At 41.6% G+C, this 24,690-nt stretch overlaps 1 protein-coding gene across 1 annotated transcript; it reads left to right on the forward strand.

Annotated features, from left to right (window-relative positions):
• Positions 1-23,305: 23,305 nt before the first annotated feature.
• Positions 23,306-24,250, forward strand: LOC125365361 (olfactory receptor 1-like). Its single transcript, XM_048365370.1, has one exon. It carries the CDS (start codon positions 23,306-23,308, stop codon positions 24,248-24,250), a length of 945 nt encoding a protein of 314 aa, XP_048221327.1.
• The last annotated feature ends 440 nt before the right edge of the window (positions 24,251-24,690 follow it).

Consider the following 24,690-nt stretch of genomic DNA (forward strand, 5'->3'; position numbering starts at 1 on the left):
TCGTACGGCCGAGAAGTTCGGGGTACAGTATCCCCACAGATTGCTAAGTAGGGTTTTAGAGGAGGGTCCTGCCCATCCAGACGGGGCAGAAGCATGGAGACACAGGCTCGCGGGACGCGGGGCCAGAGAGTTGCCCCGCCGTGGCGATTTGGCGCCAGGCGGCGGAGGGAGCGGGGCGCGCTTCCCGTGGAAACATGTCAGTGGAGCAGTGGGGCCAGAGCAAGAGGAATGCGACCCCGGGCTGGGGTCGGTTAGTTCTGCTCTGCGCGCCCCGGGCCAGACGGCGGTCCCGGCACCCACAGTGGTGCTTGAGAAGCAGTGGGTGGCCGAGCGCCGGAGCGGTTTGGCTTGCGCGGGCTGAGTGTGAGTACATTGGGCTCTGCGCCGCCCCGGGTTGCGAGCTGTGTGTGCTGGGGCTCGCGTGGCCCCGGGCGGCACCAGGCATCTTTTGCGGTAGCATTTGGGCAGCCGAGTGTGGCGGGCCGAGCACGGCATGGCGGAAGCGCGGTTCCGCCATGTGGGAAGCTGTGGCATGGCGGCGGCAGAGCTGCGGGATAGAGTTAAAAAAAAAAAAAAAAAAGGCGTGGCGTGCAGTTTAGACCATGGGCCGGCGTCCCAGTTGGGGTGCGTGGGCGGCAGCAGTGGTGGCAGCAGCCCCGGAGTGGCTGGACCTGCTGCAGCCCGGCAAACTGCTTTATGCCCGCCGATGGTCGTTAAGCTCAGAAATTCGGGTGAGTTGGTTGAATCCTGATTTCTCTGACTTAACACACACGTGGAGCACAATGGGGCATGCCATATTGGAGGCGGGGCCCCACCCATTCCCCCCAGGTGAGGGGCGGGGACTCAGACTAACAGGCCTCAAGTGATTGCGCTGCAGCTGAGAGAGGCAAGCACCCCGCTGTGCTTGCCTGCACGTTTTCTCTCTGTGTCAGACTTACAGCTGCAGACGGGGTTGGAGCCAGGAAAGCCTCAAATTATAAACTAAAATGGAATATTGAAAGGAAAACAAAGAGTTTTGATACAGCAATAGGTAATTTGATTGAACTTCCATGTTTACCAGTTCAAAGATATAAAATAAACTGGAGTTTTTCTAGATGGATAAAAGGGTTTGCTTGTCCACTGTGATTTAAAAATTGTCATGTTGGGAGTGTGTAATTAACAGGTTTCCCTTTTGTTTTTTATTCAACCACGTGGTTCTATTATGGGCAAATTAATATCATTTGCCGCTGGAATTCCAGAAAATTTAAATGGCTAATCAAAGCAATTTTAAAGAGCGCTCAGGTATTTTTGTGTGTGTGTGTGTGTGCGCGCGCGCGTGTGGTTGTTGGTAAGATTTAAAAGCATAACAATAGGTTTCCATCCCGATGTTCGATGCAGATAAAGGTGCCTATAAAAATTTCCATAAGGTTCAAATATGCAACATGTGGTAAAAGTACACCAGTATGTTATTTTATATTCAGTGTGTTTCCATAAGGTTCAAATATGCAACATGTGGTAAAAGCACAATGGTATAAAATCAGCATGTTATTTTATACTCAGTGTGTTAAAAGTTAAGTGTGCATGTAGCCTTAACAACTCTTTGGCATAAATTAAGATTTTACCTTCCCATTTTCTCTCCTGTGTTCTCATAAACTCTCAAGATCAAGAAATTGAGATTGCTTCATACAAATGTGACTATGAACCTCAGCTTTCCTGACCCAGGATTAATATACTGCTTTATAGGATACAGGTGGACAGATGTGCTAGCCGCATGGACGGTGGCAGCTCCTGGATATAGGAAGATGCCACCACAGTCTGTTCCCGAACTGCCTTGTTTCACTACTAATGATTCTTTGCTCTCTCTCCCATTGGAAGCTGCTCGAATGATTTATGAGCCTTGAGTAGGATGTGAATAGTTCCATCTTAACAGTTACTCCAGGTTAAATCACCATAGTTATGTTAGTGGTCACAGCTAGCCAGGTAAAATTTTGGGATTAAGAAAGTCTTAAAATTTTGTGATTAAGAAAGTCTTTGAATTTTGTGATTAAGAAAGTCTTTTCACCCTGCTTAAACCAGAAGGGCATCGATATGCCAGAGCCAGAAGTGCTGAAAAATTTTGAACACCCTAACCAATCTATATAGAAATTTTGCAGGCAACCCAGAGCAAGATGTGAGCAAGAGATACCACTACAGCCTTGCCTCGAGTTCCCCATCGCATGGCATGGAACTTGCCAAATGGGGATGAGGGACGCAGCCACTTCCGAGACTGAGGATTCCACAATGCTTTAACCCTTTGCCCTTGGTTGTCATTTATCTGTGTTCTCTTTCACTTGCCAGTGGGGTTCAACGGCATGATTCAAGTTGATGGCATGTAAATCTCATGTTCTCTAAGTGTTATAGCCAAACCTTCACAAGCAGTTTTTGGTCAGTTCTCAACGAGTTACAAATGGATTATCTCTGTTGTGTTTTTTCCTTGTTGCTCAATTGGGAATAAAAAGGGCTTGTAGGACTATGACTCCCTGGATAGTTCAAAGCCAGCCCGGGCAAAAGGAAAAAATCTCTCCAAAATCCCACCTCCCTGTTAAACAGCAAAGAGCCAGATTGAGAGCTCAACCACAGAGAGCGAGCAAAAGGCTGAAGCAGCACCGTGACTCAAGTGGTAGAGCACTAGCCTTGAGCGAAAGTGCTCATGGACAGTGCTCGGGCCCCGAGTTCAAACGCGGATGGAAAAATGCAATTCCAGCCACAAACGTTAAAATTCCTGGGACTTAGCCAGTCCAGGAGACGGAAAGGTGGAGTGGAGTGAGAGGAGAATGGTGCCATATTATCCTAAAGGGAGATGCCTTGTTTCACCCTTTCAAAATGGATCAGAGCCGGGAAATCGAGAGAGATAATTCCTGTCCATTTTCTTCCTTTTTGCCAGTTGTATATAGGTGTATATATATATTTATTTATTTTGCCTCTGACTGGCTATGCCAAACCAGTTTTCTATCATTAAACACTTCTTTCAGTCGTTTCTCCTTACTCGTTCACTTTACAATTGGGTTTATGCTCCAAAAGGGAACTGTTCCTGGCTTATGCCCAGGGTGTGTTCTATGCCATTCATGCCAACCAGCTCTGAGAACTTGTCGATACTTTGCCTGACCTTTTCAAAAGTGTCTTTTGACAGAATAACATCTCTTGCTGAGATCACCAATGGGGAATTTGCCGTTCACAGTCGTCACCCTAACACAGGCCTGAACCCTGGAGGCACCAACCTTGGAAACTTCTGGGTATGCCCAAAGACTCAGGGGGGCTGGAGAAAACCATAGAGCTCTCTGGCCCTAGTGACCATACTCATGGTAATGATGGGGACTTTTTGCCAGCTACACCGGACTGCCAGGCTGACCAGGGGCCCTTGATTTACGTCGCCCCCTTGACAGCAGGAAGTAGCTACAGAAGACGAGACCTCCATCCATACTCCCTGCCTGGTGGCCGCCGGTGTCATAATTTTAAAAAACAAAAGGGGGAGGTATTCCCCAGGATTAATTAAGGATTCCCTAGGATTAATTAAGGATTAGTATGCTTATGTCAATTATCCAGAAATTTTAAATCATCCCGAATCAGGTTGGGATGGAGTACAGTATATGTGTTTTTCCAGATTGGAAAATTAAACCCAGAGCACCCACTCTGGAGAAATGTTTTCTTGTTCTCTCCAGGAAAAGGAGGACCATGTTGGACTTCTGCTCTCCCATGAAAATATGGAAAGTAGGACTGCCTACGGTAGGAGGCAACCAAGCTTCCTTTCTAGATTCCTTCTTGAGCGTCTCATGGCTCAATGTTTTGCTGGGGCAATACTGCCTACAGCATCACACAAAGAAACTAAAGGAATTTTGCACCATGCTTCTTCCTTTCCTCTCCCCCTGCTGCTAGACTTGGGGAGTCCCATTGGAAAGAAAATAGGAGCTGAGGGTATTGACACTCAACCCCAATGTTTTATGATAGAAATGTTTAAAAAGGTAAATGCAAAGGTTTAACACCTTGGCTTCAATGTTTATATAAAAGAATGTTTTACTAATCACTTATGTTTGAGTTATCAGCTACTGTGTACTGCCGGGAATGCCAGAGTTTCAGCTTCTACCTCACCAACAAAAGAGGGCTGCTGTCTGCACCTTCCTGCACTTGGCAGAAACCAGCTGAGGATTCTGACTTCTGGACATAGCCAGATGGATGGACCCTTACCTACCCCTCACCCCAGTTTTGTGGAAGGGGCCCCACAGATCTTATGTCAGCATTTGCCTTATGCCCACACATGCCATGTGTTTACAGCATCCCCTGCTTATTGAAAAAAACAAAAAGGGGGAGATGTTGGGGATCATTATGGCCTGGGAAAGACTGCCCTTCCACCAGCCTTGGGACAATAGAAGTCCCTCCCACCTTCTGGCCTCCACCCCTTGGGAGGTGAACACGTGCGTGCCACCATGATGGGGTTGTCCCGCCCACAAAGGGAAGTTTCGTGATGTCACTTGATGAACGTGACCCCTAGCCTATGACTGACCCTTTGGCCAGCCCCCTTTCTTTCCCGCCATTACTTCTATATAAGTGCCCTTCCATATTAAAGTCTTTGAGACGCTTTTCACCACCGCAGCGTGTCCCTGATGCCTTCCTTTTCGCCTCCGCCCTCAGTAACATGTGGGGGGACTGGGGGGAGGGGAAGCTTCAGCAACCCGTCCTCAACTTAGCGTTTGCCCATGTGAGCACGCCTTTGGCCTTCCGCTGGCGGAGGGCCAGGCTGAGTGCTCTTTCATAGAGTTTGTGGTTACCATTGTCCCCGTGGGGGGGAGAAAGGGGGTGTCCAGAACCCCAACACATTGTAATAAATTTCTTTCTTCGCTTTGGCTGAATTCAAAATTTGCTCTTTATTCTTGAGATCTGAAGTCTTGATTATTATGTGCCTGGGTGAGGAATTTCTAGGGTCTGGTCTGCCAGGTGTCCTATAGGCTTCGGTTACCTGGGTGAGGTCCCTTGTTAGATTGGGGAAGTTTTCTTCAATCACTTTATTGAAATTATTTTGAAGCCCTCTGCCCTGGTATTCGCTCCTTCTCCTATTCCAATTATATGCAGATTATATCTCTTGTCTTTGTCCACTAGCTCCTGGATTAGTCTGCCCTGGAGCTTTACCGTTTCTTGGAGTGTGGTAATTTTCTGGTCCTTGTTGGCTGCATCATCGTCCAAGAGAGAGATTCTAGATTCAATATTGTCAATTCTTTGTGCTGTGGATTCAAGGGTGGAGTTTATGGATGTCATGGAGATATTTATGGTTGCCAGATCAGCTCTGATCGTGGAAATTTCTTCCTTTAAAGAGTTGCATTTTAAATCTATTTTTTCATGCATTTCGCTTCTCAGGATGCTAAGGTCTTCTTTAACGGAGGTTTGCACTATATCCATTGTTGCTTCCATTTCTTTCTTGGCTTCCTGAAGTTCCTTCGAGACTTCCATTCTAAACTCCTGGAATTGTTTTCTGGTTTCGTTCCTGAGGCTTTCCATCATTTCTGCTATAGCCTCGGTTGTTTTTTTATTCTCCATCTCCTTTTCAGTCATACTGCTTTTTGGAGCTGGTGAGTTGGCTTGCCCTTTCATGTAATTTGTAATATTTCTCTGTGATTTGCGCATCTGGAGATTTGTAGGTGGCTTCCTTGGGTTGGCTTTGTGCTGGTTCCTGCTGGTCCATCAGTGGGGGACTTGTGTCCTGGCTCTGGGTTTGAGTTTGGCTGTTGAACTTTACTGCCCAATGGGTGAGTATGACCGTCCCTGTTGTTGCCGGGGTGGTCACCCTCACTGCACTTGGGGGTGGGTAGGTTTTGTGTCTTTCTCTGCAGGATAGTGTCCTGCCACTGTGTTGTGCTGACCCTAGCGTGCCCCTGGTGTTGTTTTGCAGTTCTCTGATTCAGCGTGGCATGGAGGCTTTTCTCTTCTTTGGTTCTTTTTTCCACTCGGTATCTTGGTCAGAGGAGCTCACCTCTCAGATTGAGATTTGCCGCTGAGAGCCGGCTCACCCATCTGTGTGGATTGCTCCTGTCGGAGCAGTTGTTGCTGTTGAGAAGCAGCCCACCCACCTGTGTGGGATGCACCTGTCAGAGCGTGTGTTGCAGCTTGCCTGCTTGTGCATTCCCGCAGGGGTTTGGGCAAGAGATCCTCCTGCTGGAGGGCTAGCACGCTGGCCCTCTGGGGGTCGTGTGCGTGTGCACTCGAGTGCTTCCTTTGGGGATGTGCTGCCCTGAGTTGTTGGAGGGTGTTTGTGCCCTCTCGCGAGTTTGCTGTGGGGGGCAGTATGCATGCACCCCACCAGGATCAAGTGTCTGGGCACGGGTTGGTGCCCACAGACTCTTTGTGCCTCCGCTCTGAGGGGGGCATGTGTTTGGGCCCAGGTGTCCCTGCTGTGCTGGTGTTGCACACCAGTGAGCCTGTGACTGTTGTTCAAAAAGTTCACAAGGACCAGGTGCCTCAGGTAGGGCTTCCAATGCCTACCAGTCCCCGGGCCCCTGCTGGCGGGGGGGGGGGGGGCGGACTGGTGAGGCCAGTTTCAGGCTCCCCAGCTGGGGCTTTGAGGGGGATGCCTTGGTGCTGCTCTGCCTCTGTTAGTTCCCATGTCCTCCCAGATGTCTTAGCGCCGCCAGATAGGGGGCTGCTTTATTCCCTCAGGTAGGGAGGGGGAGGGAGGTAGCTCTAGCTTCATTGTAGGTTTTGGGTCTCTGCTAGAGCTGGTCTTCCATTTGGGGCAGGGGGAGGGTTAATGGGGAACTTACTGGTCCTGGGTTGTGTGTGTGTCCTACTCTGCTGTGGGCTTTTCGGGGCTGTGGTGCTGGGGTGTGGCGATCCGTCGTTTGGTGGTGGCGGTCCCGGCTCTCTCCGTCTGCACAGCGGGTTCCCCTGCTGCTTATGTCTGATCCCAGCCGTTCAGTCCCGCAGCTCCAGTCCCTCGCCACCGTCTGTCTTGGTCCGTCTGCACTTCGTCTGGGGTCCGTGGAGCTCCTGCTGTCTGGACTCTGCGCTCCTGGTGTGACTATTCGGCTGTTGGTTTGCCGGCGCCGGGTCCTCTTTCCCAGCCTGGCCCTGTTCGGGCCAGGGTCAGCGGGTGTGTGTTTGTGGGGGTACCCCGGAGATTTTCCGGCTCCGTGCAGGTTATAGGCTCTTCTTTTTTTGTTCTTTTTCGTTTCCTGTGTTTCTCTGGTGCTTCTGGTTGTTGGGTTTGCTGGATTCTTGACGGTGTTTTGGGTGCTGGAGTTCCCAGCTCACTATTCCGTTGGAGCCTACCTATCATGACAGCGGATCTTTCTTCCATCGCAAACCTCTGTATTCCATTTAAAAATATTAAGTAGTTGTACAAAAGACTTATAATTCCATATGTAACACAAGTCTTAAGAAGTGCTGCTTTAAATCCTACCTTACAGAGCTGCTACTCTTTCAAAATAATGAGATCATTGGAGAGTACATGGCATGGCAGGTAAAATTACTTATTTTTTTGAGACTGAAAACTAATTTTATTTATTTATTTATTTTTATGTACTAAATAGCAGATGTTCTTTTTTATTGTTATTATGAAGGTTATATACATAGGGGTTTGTTACGTAAGTCAGGTAATGAGTACATTTCTCTTGGGACAAAATCGCCCCTTCCCTCCCTCTCTCCCAGTTTTCTCTCCTGTCCCCACCCACAAGTTGTATAGTTCATTTTCAGCACAGGGTCTAGTGAGTACCACTGCTGCGTTTGTTCACTCTCTGTCCCCCGATTTTTTTGCCCCTTGTTCCTCCCGAAGATAAACAAGATAAAAGAAAACCAAAGCATCAACAAAGGAAAATCCTCTTGATTCATTTCCTGGAGTACATTTTGATAAATATTATTTTATGTGATCAGATGTACATAGGCACTGTGATTTTGTGTCTGTCTCCTAAGAATATTCTCCTTTGGTCTCACTGTGTGTGAATATCTAGAATTCTGTATAATTTCCCATCCTTCAGTGTATATTTAGATCTAGCTTCTGCATTAGTTTTTTTTAAAAGATAGAAGGCAGCCATTAACTAAAGTATTTCTACAGTGTGGCAACATCTTGGGATATTATCATATTGAGATATGACAAAGGGGAAAGTTACCATACCTGAAAAATTATCTAGCAGGACATAAAATTGCCTAGTAAGTAAATCATGCCCTTCAGCATGGAAGGATAAGGCATAGAAGGAGGAAAGAAAATCAACTGGTTCACCCACTTCCCAACTGCCTAGATGCCAATGCCATGATCCTAAATTTGGCCACCTTTTATTCTTTATAAGCAAGGAAATATCAGTATCTCTCATCATCACCCATATGTGTGCTATCTCTGCACACATCTCCCTTCTAGACATCCCTGGGCCTATGAGGATCTGGATCCCAGTGGAGTCCAGATGTAAGGACACGGTAATTACCCACGACCAAAGCTGTTATATTCCTTGAGATGTGACCCATTATAACCACTAAACACACCTGATGGTTCTACTTTTTAAAAAGTTTTCTTCAAATATTGTATGAGTCACCCTTTTCACCCTTCCCCTTCTTCCTTCCTACCCATCTCCTCAAGTTTCCTAGTTCAGTTTTCACATATATACATAGAGTGTTATGGCTTTACCTGGGATTCCTCTTTTCATTCATCCACACTTGCCCTCACCCCCCACCTCCAGTACCTGCTCCATTTAGTAGAGACAAATTTCAGCTTCACATCTGAATATTGTTATTGAAGGTCAGCTTTTGACTGCTTAATTGGAGATAAGTGCTTCTCAGATTTGTCTTCCCAGGCTAATTTTTAACTGTGATCCTCAAGTCTCAGCTCCTAATTGGCTAGGATTATAGGCATGAGTCACTGATACCCGACTTAGTCCTGCCATTTGTGTAGAAAGCCAACTGATTCCAGTTCAGTTGATATGTGGATTTATCTTAGATGCTCACTTTATTGCTTTACCTGTATTCCTGTCCTTTCAGTTGTTTTGTTTTTGCTAGTCCTGGGGCTTGAACGCAGGGCCTGAGCACAGTCCCTAGCTTCTTTTTGCTCTCTACCACTTGAGCCACAGTGCCACCTCTGGCTTTGTTTATGTGGTGCTGAGGAATTGAACCAAGGCCTTAGTGGATGCTAGGCAAGCACTCTACCAGTAAGCCACATTCCTAGCCCCCCTTTAGCAGCTTTGTAATGTAACTTTATGACAAGTTCTAAAATTGCATACTATGAAGAATCTGCTTCAACTATTTTGGAAATCTGGGTTGTCTTGCAATTCCTTGTACACTTTGGGGAGCAGCCTTTTCCAAAACAACTATTAGGATTTTTGTGAGGATTTTAGTGAGTCTATAGATACCTTTGGTTAACACATTTTTCTAACAATGAGCACAGATTTCTTTCGATTTATCTGTCTTTGATTTCTTTTAGCAATGCTTTGTAGTTTGCTGTGCATGAGTTTGTAGCCTCATAGGTGTCTTTTTTATTATGTATTTTGTCTCCTTGGTGTTATGAAATATTCTTTTGTTTTGTTTTGTTTTGTTTGCCAGTCCTGGGCCTTGGACTCAGGGCCTGAGCACTGTCCGTGGCTTCTTTTTGCTCAAGGCTAACACTCTGGCACTTGAGTCACAGCGCCACTTCTGGCCATTTTCTGTATATGTGGTGCTGGGGAATGGAACCCAGGGCTTCAAGTATATGAGGCAAGCGCTCTTGTCACTAGGCCATATTCCCAGCCTGAAATATTTTTATTTGAACAGTAAATTGTACAAAGCATATGGTTTTATGATAACACTTCCAAATATGACTATAATTTATATTCGTGAAAATCTAGTATTCTTTGAGTTTCTCTCAAGTCCTCTTTTGCCCTCCTCTCACATCCATTGAACTACATCTTATGCATAAGTTTTCATGCTTTCGTATTATTAAAAGTCCATATTCCACATGGATGAGAATATATGTATATATATATATATATATATATATATATATATATATATATATATATATATATATGGCATTCTGAGTATGGCTCATTCCACTATTCTACCCCGCCCCCCAAATGACACAATTCTCACTTATGGGTGCCTAAGATTACAATGTGCATTGATGTACTATTGTGCTGCTTAAGCTCCTAAGCCTGTTTCATAGCCTGGCTATTGTGAATAGTGCTTCAAGAAACACACATGCAGGTATATCTATTTTATGCTGGCTTTGATTTTTTTGGATATATAGCCAAGATAGTATAACAGGGTCATGAACCAGTTCTATTTTTAGTTTTTTGAGAAACCTCCATACTGATTTTCATAGTGGGTACACAAAGTTTACATTCTCACCAGCTGGGTGTGAAGATTGCTTTCTTTGTCCTTGTATCCTTGCAGCTCTGTGTGTGTGTGTGTGTGTGTGTGTGTGTGTGTATGTGTGTGTGTGTGTCTTCTTCACAGGAGCTATTCTGACTTGGGTGTGGTAGAATATCAATATAGTTCTGATTTGCAACTCCATTACAATTAAGGCTGTGGAACATTGTTTTTCATATATTCCTTCTCTTGAAAACTATTCAAATCACGTGTCCATTTATTAATCGGGTTATTTATTCTTTTGGTGTCTCATTTTGGAACTCTATGTACTCTGGATATTAATGATCTATCCAAAGAATTCCTGGCAAATTCTTTTTTCCCATTCTGTAAGTTTACTTTTGATTCTGGAAATAATTTATGTGATGCATTCTATTTAATATCTTGCAATTCCAGTTTTCAGTTCTTGTTCTTATTCAATATTGTTCTTATTTCCTAAGATATTGGAGTTCTAATCAGAAAAGCATTTTCTGTGATGACAACTTCAATGCTTTCCCTCTAGCAGTTTTCAAGTTTCTGTCCTGACCTTAAGCTTTTCATTCCATTTGGAATTGAGTTTTAAATTTTACTTTAGAATTAGCATTCAGTAGTAATATGAGGGGGTTTCTTAAGATAACTGATTTGTGTGCAGAGTTTTTATACTTGCTCTTAAAATATTGCTGTTCAAATTTCATATTTCCTCATCTTTGTCTCTGATAATCCCTGATACATTTTTTTCCTCTGCTGGGTAAAGTTTTTGGTGATGTTTTCTACTGTATTTTTTTTTATTGAGTTTTCTTCTCTGGTCATCTCTGATTAATTTCTTATTCACATTTCTGACTTATCGATGTCTTCAATTTATTTCTTTACTTCATGTATCTGTTCTATTGAATCTTCTTGGGGCCACTGGTCTTTTGTTGTTGTTGTTGTTGTTGTTCATGGGACAAGGGCCTGGTCACTATCTCTGAGCTTCTGTGCTTGGGACTAGTGCTCTAACACTTTGAGCCACAGCTCCATTTCCAATTTTCTGATGGCGAATTGGAGATAAGAGTTCCATGGACTTCCTTGCCTGAGCTGGCTTTGATGAACTGGGATCCTCAGATCTCGGCCTCCTGAGTTGGTAAGATTATAGGCATGAGCCCCAGGACCCAGCAGGACATTCTTAAAATTAGGATTTTGAATTCTTTGGAATTTCTGTCATTTCAACGTCATTGAATTTGGATGTTGAGGAGTTAAGTATTTTTAGAGGATTCATAGTGCCTTGCTTTTTAATATATCTTGTGTTTCTAGTTGAATTTTTACATTTATTGAGGTGGTGTCTCTTACATATACTCAGAAGAGAAAACAGATCATTGCAGTAAAACCAACCATTCAAAAGGTAACCAAATATATACATAATGGAATTCTATGCTTCCAATAGAAAGAATGACATAGCCCCATTCATAAGAAAGTGGAAAAAAATCATACTAAGTGAAGTAAGGCAGACGCAAAGAAACATGGACTCCATGGTTTCCATTATCTGTAATAGTATATGTCTAGGATATCTCTACCAGAGGAACACAATAGTTCAATGACTATGTACATATGATCATATGAGGTGATGCTAAGAGAAATAAACTCCAAGACATGGAAACAAGAGGTTTTTATTTGTTGTTCTTGTTTTTAATGTACTGTGTGAAGTTATTTTTTTCTTTCGTTTTTCTTCCCTATTGTTTAGCCCTTGTCACTGTATTTCATTTTGATACCCTGTATACTTATATACATTTATCCAAATTAGGGAAGGGAAACAACAAAATGGTGAGAGAAAGGACAAAGGGCAAATCAAAGCAACAGCAATACTCACAAGTCACATGTTGGAAATGAACTTTCCAACTTGAGGGGGATTAGGGAGGGGAAAAAATGGGAGAAAAATGAGGAAGGATCCCTTTGAGATATTACATATGGAAATAATAGTAAGACGTAGCACATTAAAATAATAGATACAAAACAATAATCATAAAACAAGAGAAAGATAAACATCAATATTTCTTTTTTGTTGATATACACATTATTTTCTCAGAGATCTTGTGATATTTTCTCTGGAGTAACTACTTATGTAATTATTCCATCTAACATATTTTCCATTAAGGACTAGAAAATTGGGAGATATTTCCCATGTAAGATTTTCTTTTATATCTCCATTTCTCACAGTCAGCTCATCATTCCGTGAGGGTTCTTTGTTTTATAAATGTAAATTGCAGGATTCCATCTGATCTCCATCTCCTGTTTAGTGCTTCTCTCCTTTAATTCTCCCCTCAAGTTCCAGTGGTATTCTTTTTTAAAATTTAATTTTATTGTCAAGGTGATGTACAGAGAGGTTACAGTTACATACATTAGGTAGTGAGTACATTTCTTAACTCTTCCCTTATTTTTCTCCGACCTTTGTCATCCCTAATTCCCCTGCCTCCTGAGTTGTACAATTAATTTCCAACACATTGTCTTGTATTTCTGTTGCATAAGTTTGCCCTTTGTCCTTTGTCTCACCATTCTGATGTGCCCCTACTCTTTCCTAATTCAGATAAATGTATGTACACTATCCACGGTACCAAAATCAAATACAGGGACAAGGGCTAAATCACAGGGAAAAAATGCAAGGAAAAAGAATAATTTCACATGGCACATTGAAAATAACAACAATGAAAAACCACTTGTTTCCATATCTTGGAGTTCATTTTGCTTAGCTTCTTCTTATTATATGTTGATATGTCCATAATCTTTGAGCTACTGTGATCCTCTGCTAGGACTATGCTAGATATACACTAATTATTACCAGTGAGGGAAAACATAGTCTGTTTCCTTGGGTCTGGCTCACTTCACTTAGTATGATTTTTTCAAAAGCTTTCCATTTTCTTATGAATGGAGCAATGCAATTCTTTCTTATGGAAGCATAGAATTCCATTGTGTATATATATACACTACATTTTCTTGATCCATTCATCTACTGAGGGGCATCTGGGTTGGCTACATAGCTTAGCTATGGTAAATAATGCTGCAGTGAACATGGTTGTGCTGGTAGCTTTAGTATGGCCTTGTTTGTGATCCTTTAGGTAAATGCCCAGAAGTGGAACTACTGGGTCATAGGGGAGCTCTATGTTTATCATTTTGACGAACCTCCACACTGCTTTCCAGAGTGGTTGAACAAGTTTACACTCCCACCAACAGTGTAGTAGTAGCATTCCATTTTGGCCACATATCTACCAGCATCTGTTGTTTTGTTTTCTTGGTAATAACCATTATTACTGGGGTGTGGTGGAGTCTCATTATTTTGATTTGCATTTCTTTTATGGCCAGAGATGCTGAGCACTTCTTCATTTGTCTATTGGCTATTCTAATTTCCTCTTCAGAGAAGTCTCTAAGTCATTAACCTGTTTACTAATGGGGCAGTTGTTTATCTGAGGATTTGTTTTGGGAGAACTTAATTTTTTTATTTTTATTTTTTTTTGCCAGTCCTGGGGCTTGAATTCAGGGCCTGAGCACTGTCCCTGGCTTCTTTTTGCTCAAGGCTCGTGCTCTACCACTTGAGTCACAGCACCACTTCTGACTTTTTCTATATATGTGGTGCTGAGGAATCGAACTCAGGGCTTCATGTATACGAGGCAAGCACTTTACCACTAGGCAATATTCCCAGCCTGAGAAATTAATTTTTTGAGTTCAAAGTATATTTTAGATATGAGACCCTTGTTTGTTGTATGGCTAATGAAGATCTTCTCCCAATCTGTGGGCTTTCTATTTATTTTGCAAGCTATCTCCTTTGCCATGCAGAAGCTCTGCAATTTCATGCAATCCCACTTGTCCAAACTTTTTGATTTGCTGTTTCTGGACTTTATTAACAAAGTTTCTACCTGTGCCAAGGAGCCCTAGTTTTTTTCGTATTCCTTCTTGTAATGTTTTCAGGGTATCTGCTTTTACCTCAAGGTCTTGATACATTTGAGATTGATTCTGGTATAGTGTGATATGTAGGGATTTGGCTTTATTTATTTTTTTAACAGGTGTTTACCCAATTTACCCAGCACAATTTGTTGAAGAGGCTGTCTTTCTTCCATCTCCCTTTCCCTCTCCCCCCATGAGTTGTTCAGTTGGTTTACACCAAATGGTTTTGTAAGTATTGCCTTTGGAGTCATTTGTCTTTTTATCCTTTGTCTCTTGATTTTGATATTCCCTTTTCTTTCCCTACTTCTAATACAAGTATATACAGTATCCAGGGTGCTCAGATGAGATACAGTGATAGTGCGGGGACAACCACAGGAAGGGGACACAAGAGGAACAACAACAACAAAAAGCTAGTTTCACATGGCATGTTGAAAATAATTACATCAGTGATATAACACTTGTTTCCATGACATGGAGTTCATTTCAATTAGCATCATCTTGTGTGTTCATAAGGGCATAGCTATTGCGCTCTTGTGATTCTCTGCTGTGACTAGCCTAAACCTGTACTAATTATTCCCTATGAGGGAAACCATAGAGTCCATGTTTCTTTGAGTCTGGCTCAGTTCACTTAGTATAATTTTTTGCAAGTCCTTCCAATTCCTTACGAATGGGGCAATGTCATTCTTTCTTATAGAGACATAACCCATATGCCCCTCAGTAGACGAGTGGATAAGGAAAATGTGGTACATATACACAATGAACTATTTTCTGATCCCCTTTTTATTTTTTGTGCCAGCAATGAGGCCTAGACACCATTCCTGGGTTCTTTTGCTTAAGGCATGCATTCTACTAGAGCCGCAGCTGTTTATAGATTTTGAGGGTTAATTGGAAATAAGAGTCTCATGGATTTTTCCTACACAAGTTGGCTTTGAGTCACTATCCTCAGATCTCAGATTCCTGAGTAGCTAGGATTACAGATGTGAGTTTCCAGCACCCAGCTTGATTTTTTTTTTTCTTTTTGGCCAGTCCTAGGCTGTGAACTCAGGGCCTGAGCACTGTCCCTGGCTTCTTTTTTGCTCAAGGCTAGCACTCTGCCACTTGAGCCACAGCGCCACTTCTGGCCATTTTCTGTATATGTGGTGCTGAGGAATCGAACCCAGAGCCTCATGTATATGAGGCAAGCACTCTTGCCACTGGGCCGTATTCCCAGCCCCCTGATTTTTTAAAAAAAATATGGGTCATTGACATTGTGCAAATATTCAGTTGAGTTTTGTGTTTATCTTACACTCTGAATCTCTGTGAATTACCACAATTTTTTAGTCTTTAGGATTTTTATATAAATAAGTCTATACAGCCATCTGTGAATGAACAGTTACTTTTTTCCTAATTTGTATATCTTTTAAATGTTTTCCTAATTTCTCTAGATAGGACTTCCAACAATTTGTTGAATAGTGGGGATCCTTGCTTTGTTGTATATCTTTATGGGAGTTTCTTTTAGTCTGTCATCATCAAGTGTGAGATTAGCTATATGTTCTTGATAAATGCACATTAACATCTTGGTAAATTTTATTATTATTTCATTGTTTTCTTATCATGAATTGTCATTGAATTTTGACCAAATGATTTTCTCATACTGACTGAGATGAACATGTATTTCTGAACTTGGTTCTACTAATGTATTTTATGGTCATTGTTTTTTTTAATCATTTATTATTACTTTATTATTTTTCAAATTTTTATTATCAAACTGATGTACAGAGAGGTTACAGTTTCATAGGTTAGGCATTGGATACATTTCTTGTACTGTTCGTTACCTTGTCCCTCATACCCCCCTCCCCCCTTCTCCTTTCCCTTCCCCCCCTGAGGTGTTCAGTTCACTTTCACCAAACAGTTTTGCAAGTATTGCTTTTGTAGTTGTTTGTCTTTTTATACCCTGTGTCTCTCAATTTTGGTATTCCTTTCAATTTCCTAGTTCCAATACCAGTATACACGGTTTCCAATATACTCAGATAAGATTACAGAGATAGTGTAGGTACAACCACAGGAAGGTGATACAAGAACATCATCAATAATAGAAGCTACAGATACACATGGGACATTGAAAGTAGTTACAACTGTGATATAACAATTGTCTCCATAACATGGAGTTCATTTCACTTAGCATCATCTTAGGTGTTCATAAGGGTATAGCTATTGGGCCTTGTGATGCTCTGCTATGAGTTGCCTAAACCTGTACTAATTATTCCCAATAAAGGAGACCATAGAGTCTATGTTTCTTTGGGTCTGGCTCACTTCACTTAGTATAATTTTTTCCAAGTCCTTCCATTTCCTTACAAATGGGACACTGTCATTATTTCTGAAAGAGGCATAAAATTCCATTGTGTATATGTACCACATTTTCCTGATCCATTCGTCTACTGAGGGGCATCTGGGTTGGTTCCAGATTCTCGCTATGACAAATTGTGCTGCAATGAACATTGCTGTGCTGGTGGCATTACTGTGATTTTGTTTGTGGTCTTTTGGATAGATACCCAAAAGTGGGGCTGCTGGGACATAGTGGAGTTCTATATTTAGCCTTCTGAGGAATATCCATACTGCTTGCCAGAGTGGCTGAAACAGATTACATTCCCACCAACAATGAAGTAGGGTTCCCTTTTGGCCACACCCTTCCAACAATTGTTATTGTTAGTTTTCTTGGTATATGACATTCTTACTGGGGTGAGATGGAATCTCAATGTTTTTTTTTTTTTTTTTTTTTTTTTTTTGCCAGTCCTGGGGCTTGGACTCAGGGCCTGAGCACTGTCCCTGGCTTCTTTTTGCTCAAGGCTAGCACTCTGCCACTTGAGCCACAGCACCACTTCTGGCCATTTTCTGTATATGTGGTGCTGGGGAATCGAACCCAGGGCCTCATGTATACAAGGCAGGCACTCTTACCAGTAGGCCATATCCCCAGCCCCTCAATGTTGTTTTGATTTGCATTTCTTTTATGGCCAGTGATGCAGAGCATTTTTTCATGTCTCTTGGCCATTCTCATTTCCTCATCAGAGAAGTCTCTTTGTAAGTCTTTAGCCTACTTGATGAGGGGGCTATTGGTGCTTTGCGGTTTTGTTTTGGAAGAAGGTAATTTTTTTAGTTATGCATATATTTTAGATATGAGGCCTTTGTCTGTTGAATGGCCAGTAAAGATCTTCTCCCAGTCTGTGGGCTTTGTGTTTATCTTGCGAGCTATGTCCTTTGCCATGCAGAAGCTCTGCTGTTTGATGCAGACCCATTTGTCCAACCTTTCTTTGATTTGTAGCCTTTCTGGGTCTTTGTTAAGGATGGTCTTTGTTTATCTTACATTGAGCCACCATTGCATTCTTGGAATAAGGGCCTTGGGATATACTGGTTTCCTTTAACGTAGTGTCGGATTTGGTTTTATTGCACCTTTCAATTCAAAAATTATCTGGCAATTGTTGGACTTTGTCACATGTTTCACTGATTTGGAAGTTAATTAAACCATTCAATATTTTTTTTGTTCTTATATGTCAGTCAATTTTGCATCACTGTAACAAAATACACAACCTGGACAACTTAAAGGAGGAAAGATGTCTTTTAGCTCATAGTCAAAAATGTTGAGGTCCATGTTCACTTCACTCCATGTTGATGGCCTGATCATGAGGTTGTAAAGTGTGACAGAAGGGTAGGATGTACAAAAGCACATCTTTAACAGTGGCACTCTGTTTCAAAACATCAAATGCCTCCATGGGTAATTTTTTTCTCTATTTTCTTGTCAAACTTCCTCTGGGTAAAATTTCATACTTTTAAAATATTTCAAAACATTCAGTCTGATCTTTGATGGTTTTATGGATCCTCCAACCATCCTTCTTTACCTCTCAAAAATGCAATCTCCACTGACACAGGGCCCCTTGGCAATCTTGTAAGCAATTGTGAGTAAGTATCCACCCACTTTCTGCTTCCTCCAATTTCCATTCCACAGAGTATAATCAGGTGTGATCATACACTGAAATCAGCCAAAACACAGGCCTCTGAAGGAGTGTTTTAATGAGGTCCTCTAGGATCTAGACTCTCCTGTGATGAAGGACTTCTTAGGCCTCAGGGATAAGTAGAGTGAGAAATGTGGACTGGGGTGGCACAGACTTAGCTGATGACTGACTTACTTCAAATCCATACAAAGAATAAGCAGGAGGACCCTAGATATTCTGAGAAAATTGGGAAGAGGGCAAATGAGCCTTGGAGCCCTTCCAACATGAGAACTTTGATTTCCCAGGTCATATGGTGTTCTGTATGATGCCTTTCAGGTATGATATTTTTATCTTTTCCCATCTCTCTGTCTTCCAAGTTTTTCCACATTATACAAACACTATGATGGAAGTTCACCTTTTATACTTTTTATTAATGATATCAGTTGTTAGTACTGTTTAGTGTACATTCCCAAGATTATGTCATTTAACATAATGACACCTCTGTGAGGGAGGCATTTTATACAGAGGTTCTTACTGTTTTGTGGTAAAAAAAATACTTATGCAGCTTTAAAATACTCTGTATCACCCTCCCTCCCCAAGACATTTTGACCACATTTTCCTAATTTCTCTGCATAAGACATGCATTGTACAGTCTTCTCTCAGTACGGTCTATAGCCTATCAGTTATAGTTACCAAAGGTAAAATTTGAACCTTTATGTGTGTGTGAGGCAGTGGAGTGTGAAATTAGGTCCTCATGATTAAGCAGGTGCTCTACGACTTGAGCCATGCCTCCAATATTGAACTTTTACAGTGTGAGAATACACATCAAGCCCATAGAATCCAAACCAGGACTTGACACAGAGTAAGCAGGTGCTTCACATGCAAATTGTTTTTCACAGCACCTCCTTCTTCAGTCTGAGCACACACATCTACTAGAAGAGGGAGATGAGAAGCATTATCCAGGGAACAACCAAGGCTCAGGGTACCCAATAGTGTTATTGTCAGAAAGTGATGTCTCTGTTTTATGATGACTAATAAAACGTAGATTCTGCCATGGGTCGCCCTAAATTCCTAGGGAAGCACCATTCTAGAAGTCAGATATGTAAAATTTCATTGGTATGTAAAATTTACCATACTACAACACCTACACATTATGTACAGACATGATTAAAAAACTGGTAGTGTGTCCTGATTAAATATCATCAACAAAATGAAAATTCCTGAAGTGGGCTCAGTTTCATCCCTTTAGGGGAGAGGCTTCCCAAGTGCCTTATCCCTAGTCTTCTCAGAGGCATCTGAGGTATGGAGATCTGGAAAGGAACTAGCATGATATCCTAAAGGTAGAAATAAACTGGAATGATGTCTTAAAGGGGAAAATTATTTCTTTCTCCCCATGTGACTCAGTTTGATTTTTTTCATCCAAGATTAGTGAATCACAAGAAAAGAAAATATTATACATATTGGATTATATGATTTATGTTTTGGATACACATTTTCATGAAACAGTAGCCACATTCATACACTATGCCAGGTGCTGGCCATGTTGCACACCTTAAAGCAGACAGGGCTTTTCTTGCATTTACAGTTTGGTGGAAAGTCAGCTATAAATTCAAGATTCAGATATATAGTGTTGTGGTATGTGACCAGGGCATAAACATAGAAGTAGGTCTACCCTCAGGAAAACAAGGAAGGCTTAGCTAAGTATCACATAATTTATACCTGAAAGACAAGAAAGAGTAAGCATGGTAAAGCAGCGACAAAGGGAAGATGGAGGTAGGAGAGAGGAGTGGAAAATATGAACATTTTCTACATCAGAGGTGAGGCATCATGGGGACAGATAATTGTGGAAGTGGGCATTTCCCATTTTCTAAATATTTTTTATTGTAAAGGTGATGTACAGAGACATTACAGTTACTTAAGTGAGGTGGCAAGTACATTTCTTTGTGAATAGTGTCACCTCTTCCCACATTTCCCCTCAGGTTTTGGCCTCTCAATTCCAATCTCCCACAAGTTGTTCAGTTAATTTTCATCATAGTGTTAGTGAGTATTATTGCTGAATTAGTTCACCCCTTGGCACACAATTTTTTAAATTTATTTATTAATTGAACACAATTTTTTTGACAAGGTGTTGTGTAAAAAGGGTACAGTTACATAGTAGGGCAGTGTGTACATTTCTTGTGATATCTTATGCCCTGTTTTACTTTTCCTTCTCTAGGTCAGGTAGACATATATACAATATACAATGTATCAAGAACATATACAGTAGCCACGTGGCCAAGCCCAAGAAAATTCACCTAGGGCTTTAAATGTAATGTCGATATTAGACAATATGTTGACAGTACTCTTATATGAGCATACATACATAGCTTTTGAGCTATTGTATTCCACTGAGAGGTCAATTTTTGACCTTTATATGTTGAGTAGTTGTTTGGTTTTAGTTACATACTGTTGGGTCGCTGCCCCAATCCTGTGGGAAATACCATTTGACAAGCAGTTTTTGGTTTCACAGACCTGGTCTCTACTGTCTCTCTGTCTCCCTTTCTTAACAGTCATATATCAGGGAGATCATGCCCCTTTGTTTTCTGTGTTCTAGGCTTGTCTTGCTCAACATTATTTGTTCGAGTTCTGACCATTTCCCTGCGAATAACAATATTGCACCATTCCTAATTGCTATGTAGTATTCCATTGTGTAAAGGTACCATATCTTTTGGATCCATTCATCTGTAGAGGGGCATCTTGGTTGTTTCCATATTTTGGCTTTTGTGAATTGTGCAGCAATAAACATGGATGTGCAGATGTCTTTTTGATATATTGGGACCTGCTGTTCAGGATAGATGCCTAGGAGTGGTATGGCTGGGTCATAGGGTAGGTCATATTGAGCTTTTTGAGAAACCTCCATACTGTTCTCCAAAGTGGTTGTACTAATTTGCACTCCCACCAACAATGGAGAAGGGTTCCTCTTTCCCCGCACCCCCTCCAGCATTTGTTGTTGCCTGAGTTCAGAGTATAGGCCATTCTAACTGGAGTGAGGTGGTATCTCAGGGTTGTTTTTATTTGCATTTCCTTTACTGGCAGGGATGTTGAACATTTCCTCATATGTTTCTTTGCCATTTTTATTTTTTCTCTTGTGAAGTCTCTCTTTAGCTCCTTTTCCCATTTCCTAATTGGTTTATTGGGCCTGGAGGGGCTTAGTTTTTTTAGTTCTCTGTAGATATTAGATATTAGATATTAGGCCTTTGTCTGTTGCTGTGCTGGTAAAGATCCTTTCCCATATGGTTGGCTGTCTTTCTATTTTGGTGGCTATGTCCTTAGCTGTGCAGAAACTTTTTAATTTGTAGTAGTCCCATTTGTCGAGTCTCTCCCCTATTTGTTGTGCCCCTGTTGGACCACCATTTTTGTGCTTCTGCTTACCCCACTCCAACTCAGATAAATTTATATACAAGACAAATGGAAAAAAATAACAATGACAAAAGGGGAAAAACAGAAATCATTTTCCTTTATCTTAAGAACTGGGAGCATGGAACTCTCAACAGGGTAATGTTGACCAAATCTGAAGAGATTGAATCTGAACAAGTGAAGGAGCTTCAAGAAAAGCTTCTTCCAGACAATTACAGAGAATGCACGAGGATGTGGTGGCATACTCCTGTGATCAGACTGAGGTCCATGGCTACATAAGAAGATCTGGTCTCAAAAAATCCCCAAACAATAACAAAAAGAAGAAGGAAGAGTGAAAGGAAAGAGGCAAGAAAAAGTGGAGAAAGGAATCAAGGAAAGAAAGTGAGAGAAAGGAAGAGAGGGTGTGGAAGAAGAAACAAGAAAGGAAAAAAGAGGACAAAAGTGGCAGAATCTACAGTTCTTTTAGATTAGATTAGATATGGAAAGATAGAAAAATGAATGGATGAAAGAAAATGTTAAGGTTTCTAACTTGAGCCTGGGTGCCTTTCAGTGAGATATGAATTGGGAAAAAGAAAGTGTAAGCCAGGAGCTTCATTATAGATCTATGAGCTGAAGGTAGTTCTGGTAAGTGGCTGGTGATAGGGTCTTATTGGTGATTAAAAGCTTTGTCTGTGATGTTCAGATGTTTATCTGTGCTCCAAGAATACTTTCATGGAGGTATCCATAAAAATGGGAGAACAGTACTTGGGGAAACAAAAGCCCCAGTGAAGATAGTGTTAGAAAGGAACTGATTGGAAAAAAATCACCTTAAGTGAAGCCACACCCAAAGAAACACAGGCTACATGCTTTTCCTCATTTGTAATAATTAGAATATGCCTATAAATCTATAAGTAAACCCAATGGATAGTGAAAGACAAAAATTACTCTTTGGCATGATTAAACAGGACTCTAAACATTCACAGTGAGACCAAAGAAAGATATTCTCAGGAGAGGATCACAATGGCTCAATAGCTATGTGCATACAATCATATAAAATAAGCTTCTCAAAATTAACTCCAAGGAAAGGAAACAGGCTGTTGTTTCAATTGTACTATTTGAGGTTCTTTTTTTCTTCTTGTTTTTCCCCCCTCTGGCCATTATTTTTTATTTCTGCACAATGTGTCTTGTATATAAGTTTATCTGATTTGGGGAGTGGAGGGGGAAGCACAGTAATGGTGGGACAAGGGGTGAGATAATTCAGCAGTGATACTCATTAGATACTATGTTGGAAATGAACTATACAAATTGGGAAGGGAGGAAGACTGGGAGGGGGGAAACTGAGAGAAAATGAGAGAGGGGTAATACTGTTAAAAAAGAAACATACTCATTATCTGACTTACATAACTGTAGCCCCTTTGTACATCACCTTAAAAAAAAAGAAGCCAACTGCAATAATTAAGAATGGATGTCTGTGGAAGTATGGGATATCAGTGACACATAGAAAGTACTATATGTCAGTTTTACTAGACAAGGAAGAGTGAAAATTGTTAATCTACTGAGAAGTGAAGAAAATGAGATGCGACAGACTAAGTAAAGTGGCATGTTTTAGTTGTAGATAGCTTTTGTATAATAAAAGTAACATAAATTGTTGCAGAACACCTAAAAGATCATGTCTCATACAAATGCATTAATATATAAATGAGTTTCTAAGAGACCATATTATTTTCTCTTAAAGGTCTTGGAGACAGAGCATGTCAGGAAAGAACCAAACTATCATCTCAGAGTTCCTCCTCCTGGGCCTGCCCATCCAGCCAGAGCACCATAACCTGATCTATGTCCTGCTCCTGACCATGTACCTCACCACTGTCCTAGGAAACTTCCTCATCATTGTCCTCATTAGACTGGACTCACACCTCCACACCCCCATGTATTCTTTTCTCAGTAACTTATCCTTCTCTGACCTCTGCTTTTCCTCTGTAACAATGCCCAAATTGCTACAGAACATGAAGAGCCAAGTCCCAGCCATCCCCTTCGCAGGCTGCCTGACACAGATGTATTTCTTTCTGTTTTTTGGAGATCTTGAGAGCTTCCTTCTTGTGGCCATGGCCTATGACCGCTATGTGGCCATCTGCTTCCCCCTGCACTACACCAGCATCATGAGTCCCAAGCTGTGTGTGGGTTTGGTGGTGCTGTCCTGGGTGCTGACCACATTCCATGCCATGCTGCACACCCTGCTCATGGCCAGACTGTCATTTTGTGAGGACAATGTGATCCCTCACTTTTTCTGTGATATGGCTGCTCTGCTGAAGGTATCTTGCTCTGACACTCGTGTCAATGAGTTGGTAATATTTATCACCGGAGGCATCATTCTTGTGATCCCATTTGTACTCATTACTGTTTCCTATGCCAGAATTGTGTCCTCTATTCTTAAGGTCCCTTCTTCTGGAGGCATCCGTAAAGCCTTCTCAACTTGTGGTTCTCATCTGATGGTGGTGTCCCTGTTCTATGGGACTGTCATTGGTCTCTATTTATGTCCATCAGGGGGTAACTCTATTGTGAAGGAGACTGCCATGGCGATGATGTACACGGTGGTGACCCCCATGCTGAACCCCTTCATCTACAGCCTGAGGAACAGAGACATGAAGGGAGCCCTGGGAAGGGTCTTTTGTAAGAAGAGGATTTCCTTCTTCATATGATTGTAATACTTGGGATTTTAAAATCTTTTTTTTCCAGTAGCGATTTTGATAGTTGAATGATATTTCACACTTCCTTCTGCTCACTACCAAACATTCTATTCAATAAAAACACACAACTATCAATAAATGAGAAGGTTGTCATAGGGATATCTATTTGATGGCATAGAGGTTCTAGTAACTATTTAGGTCACTTTAACTATTTATTAACTCAACTGATTATGGAAGTCATACCATAAAATAATATTTTAATTACTGGCACATTTTAACTATGCAATGGGCAGTCACTGTAAACTTTTTAACTGAAGTTTTGGTCCCTATGTTTTTCATCACTAATTTATCACATGTTATTTTTATTTTCTGTATGAGACTGGGACTCAAACGTGGTATCTGATGCTTTTGCTCTACCACCTGAGCCTTACTTCCAAACCCCTCATGTTTGT

The sequence above is a fragment of the Perognathus longimembris genome, chromosome 17, assembly GCF_023159225.1.
Source record: "Perognathus longimembris pacificus isolate PPM17 chromosome 17, ASM2315922v1, whole genome shotgun sequence".
NCBI lineage: Eukaryota > Metazoa > Chordata > Mammalia > Rodentia > Heteromyidae > Perognathus > Perognathus longimembris.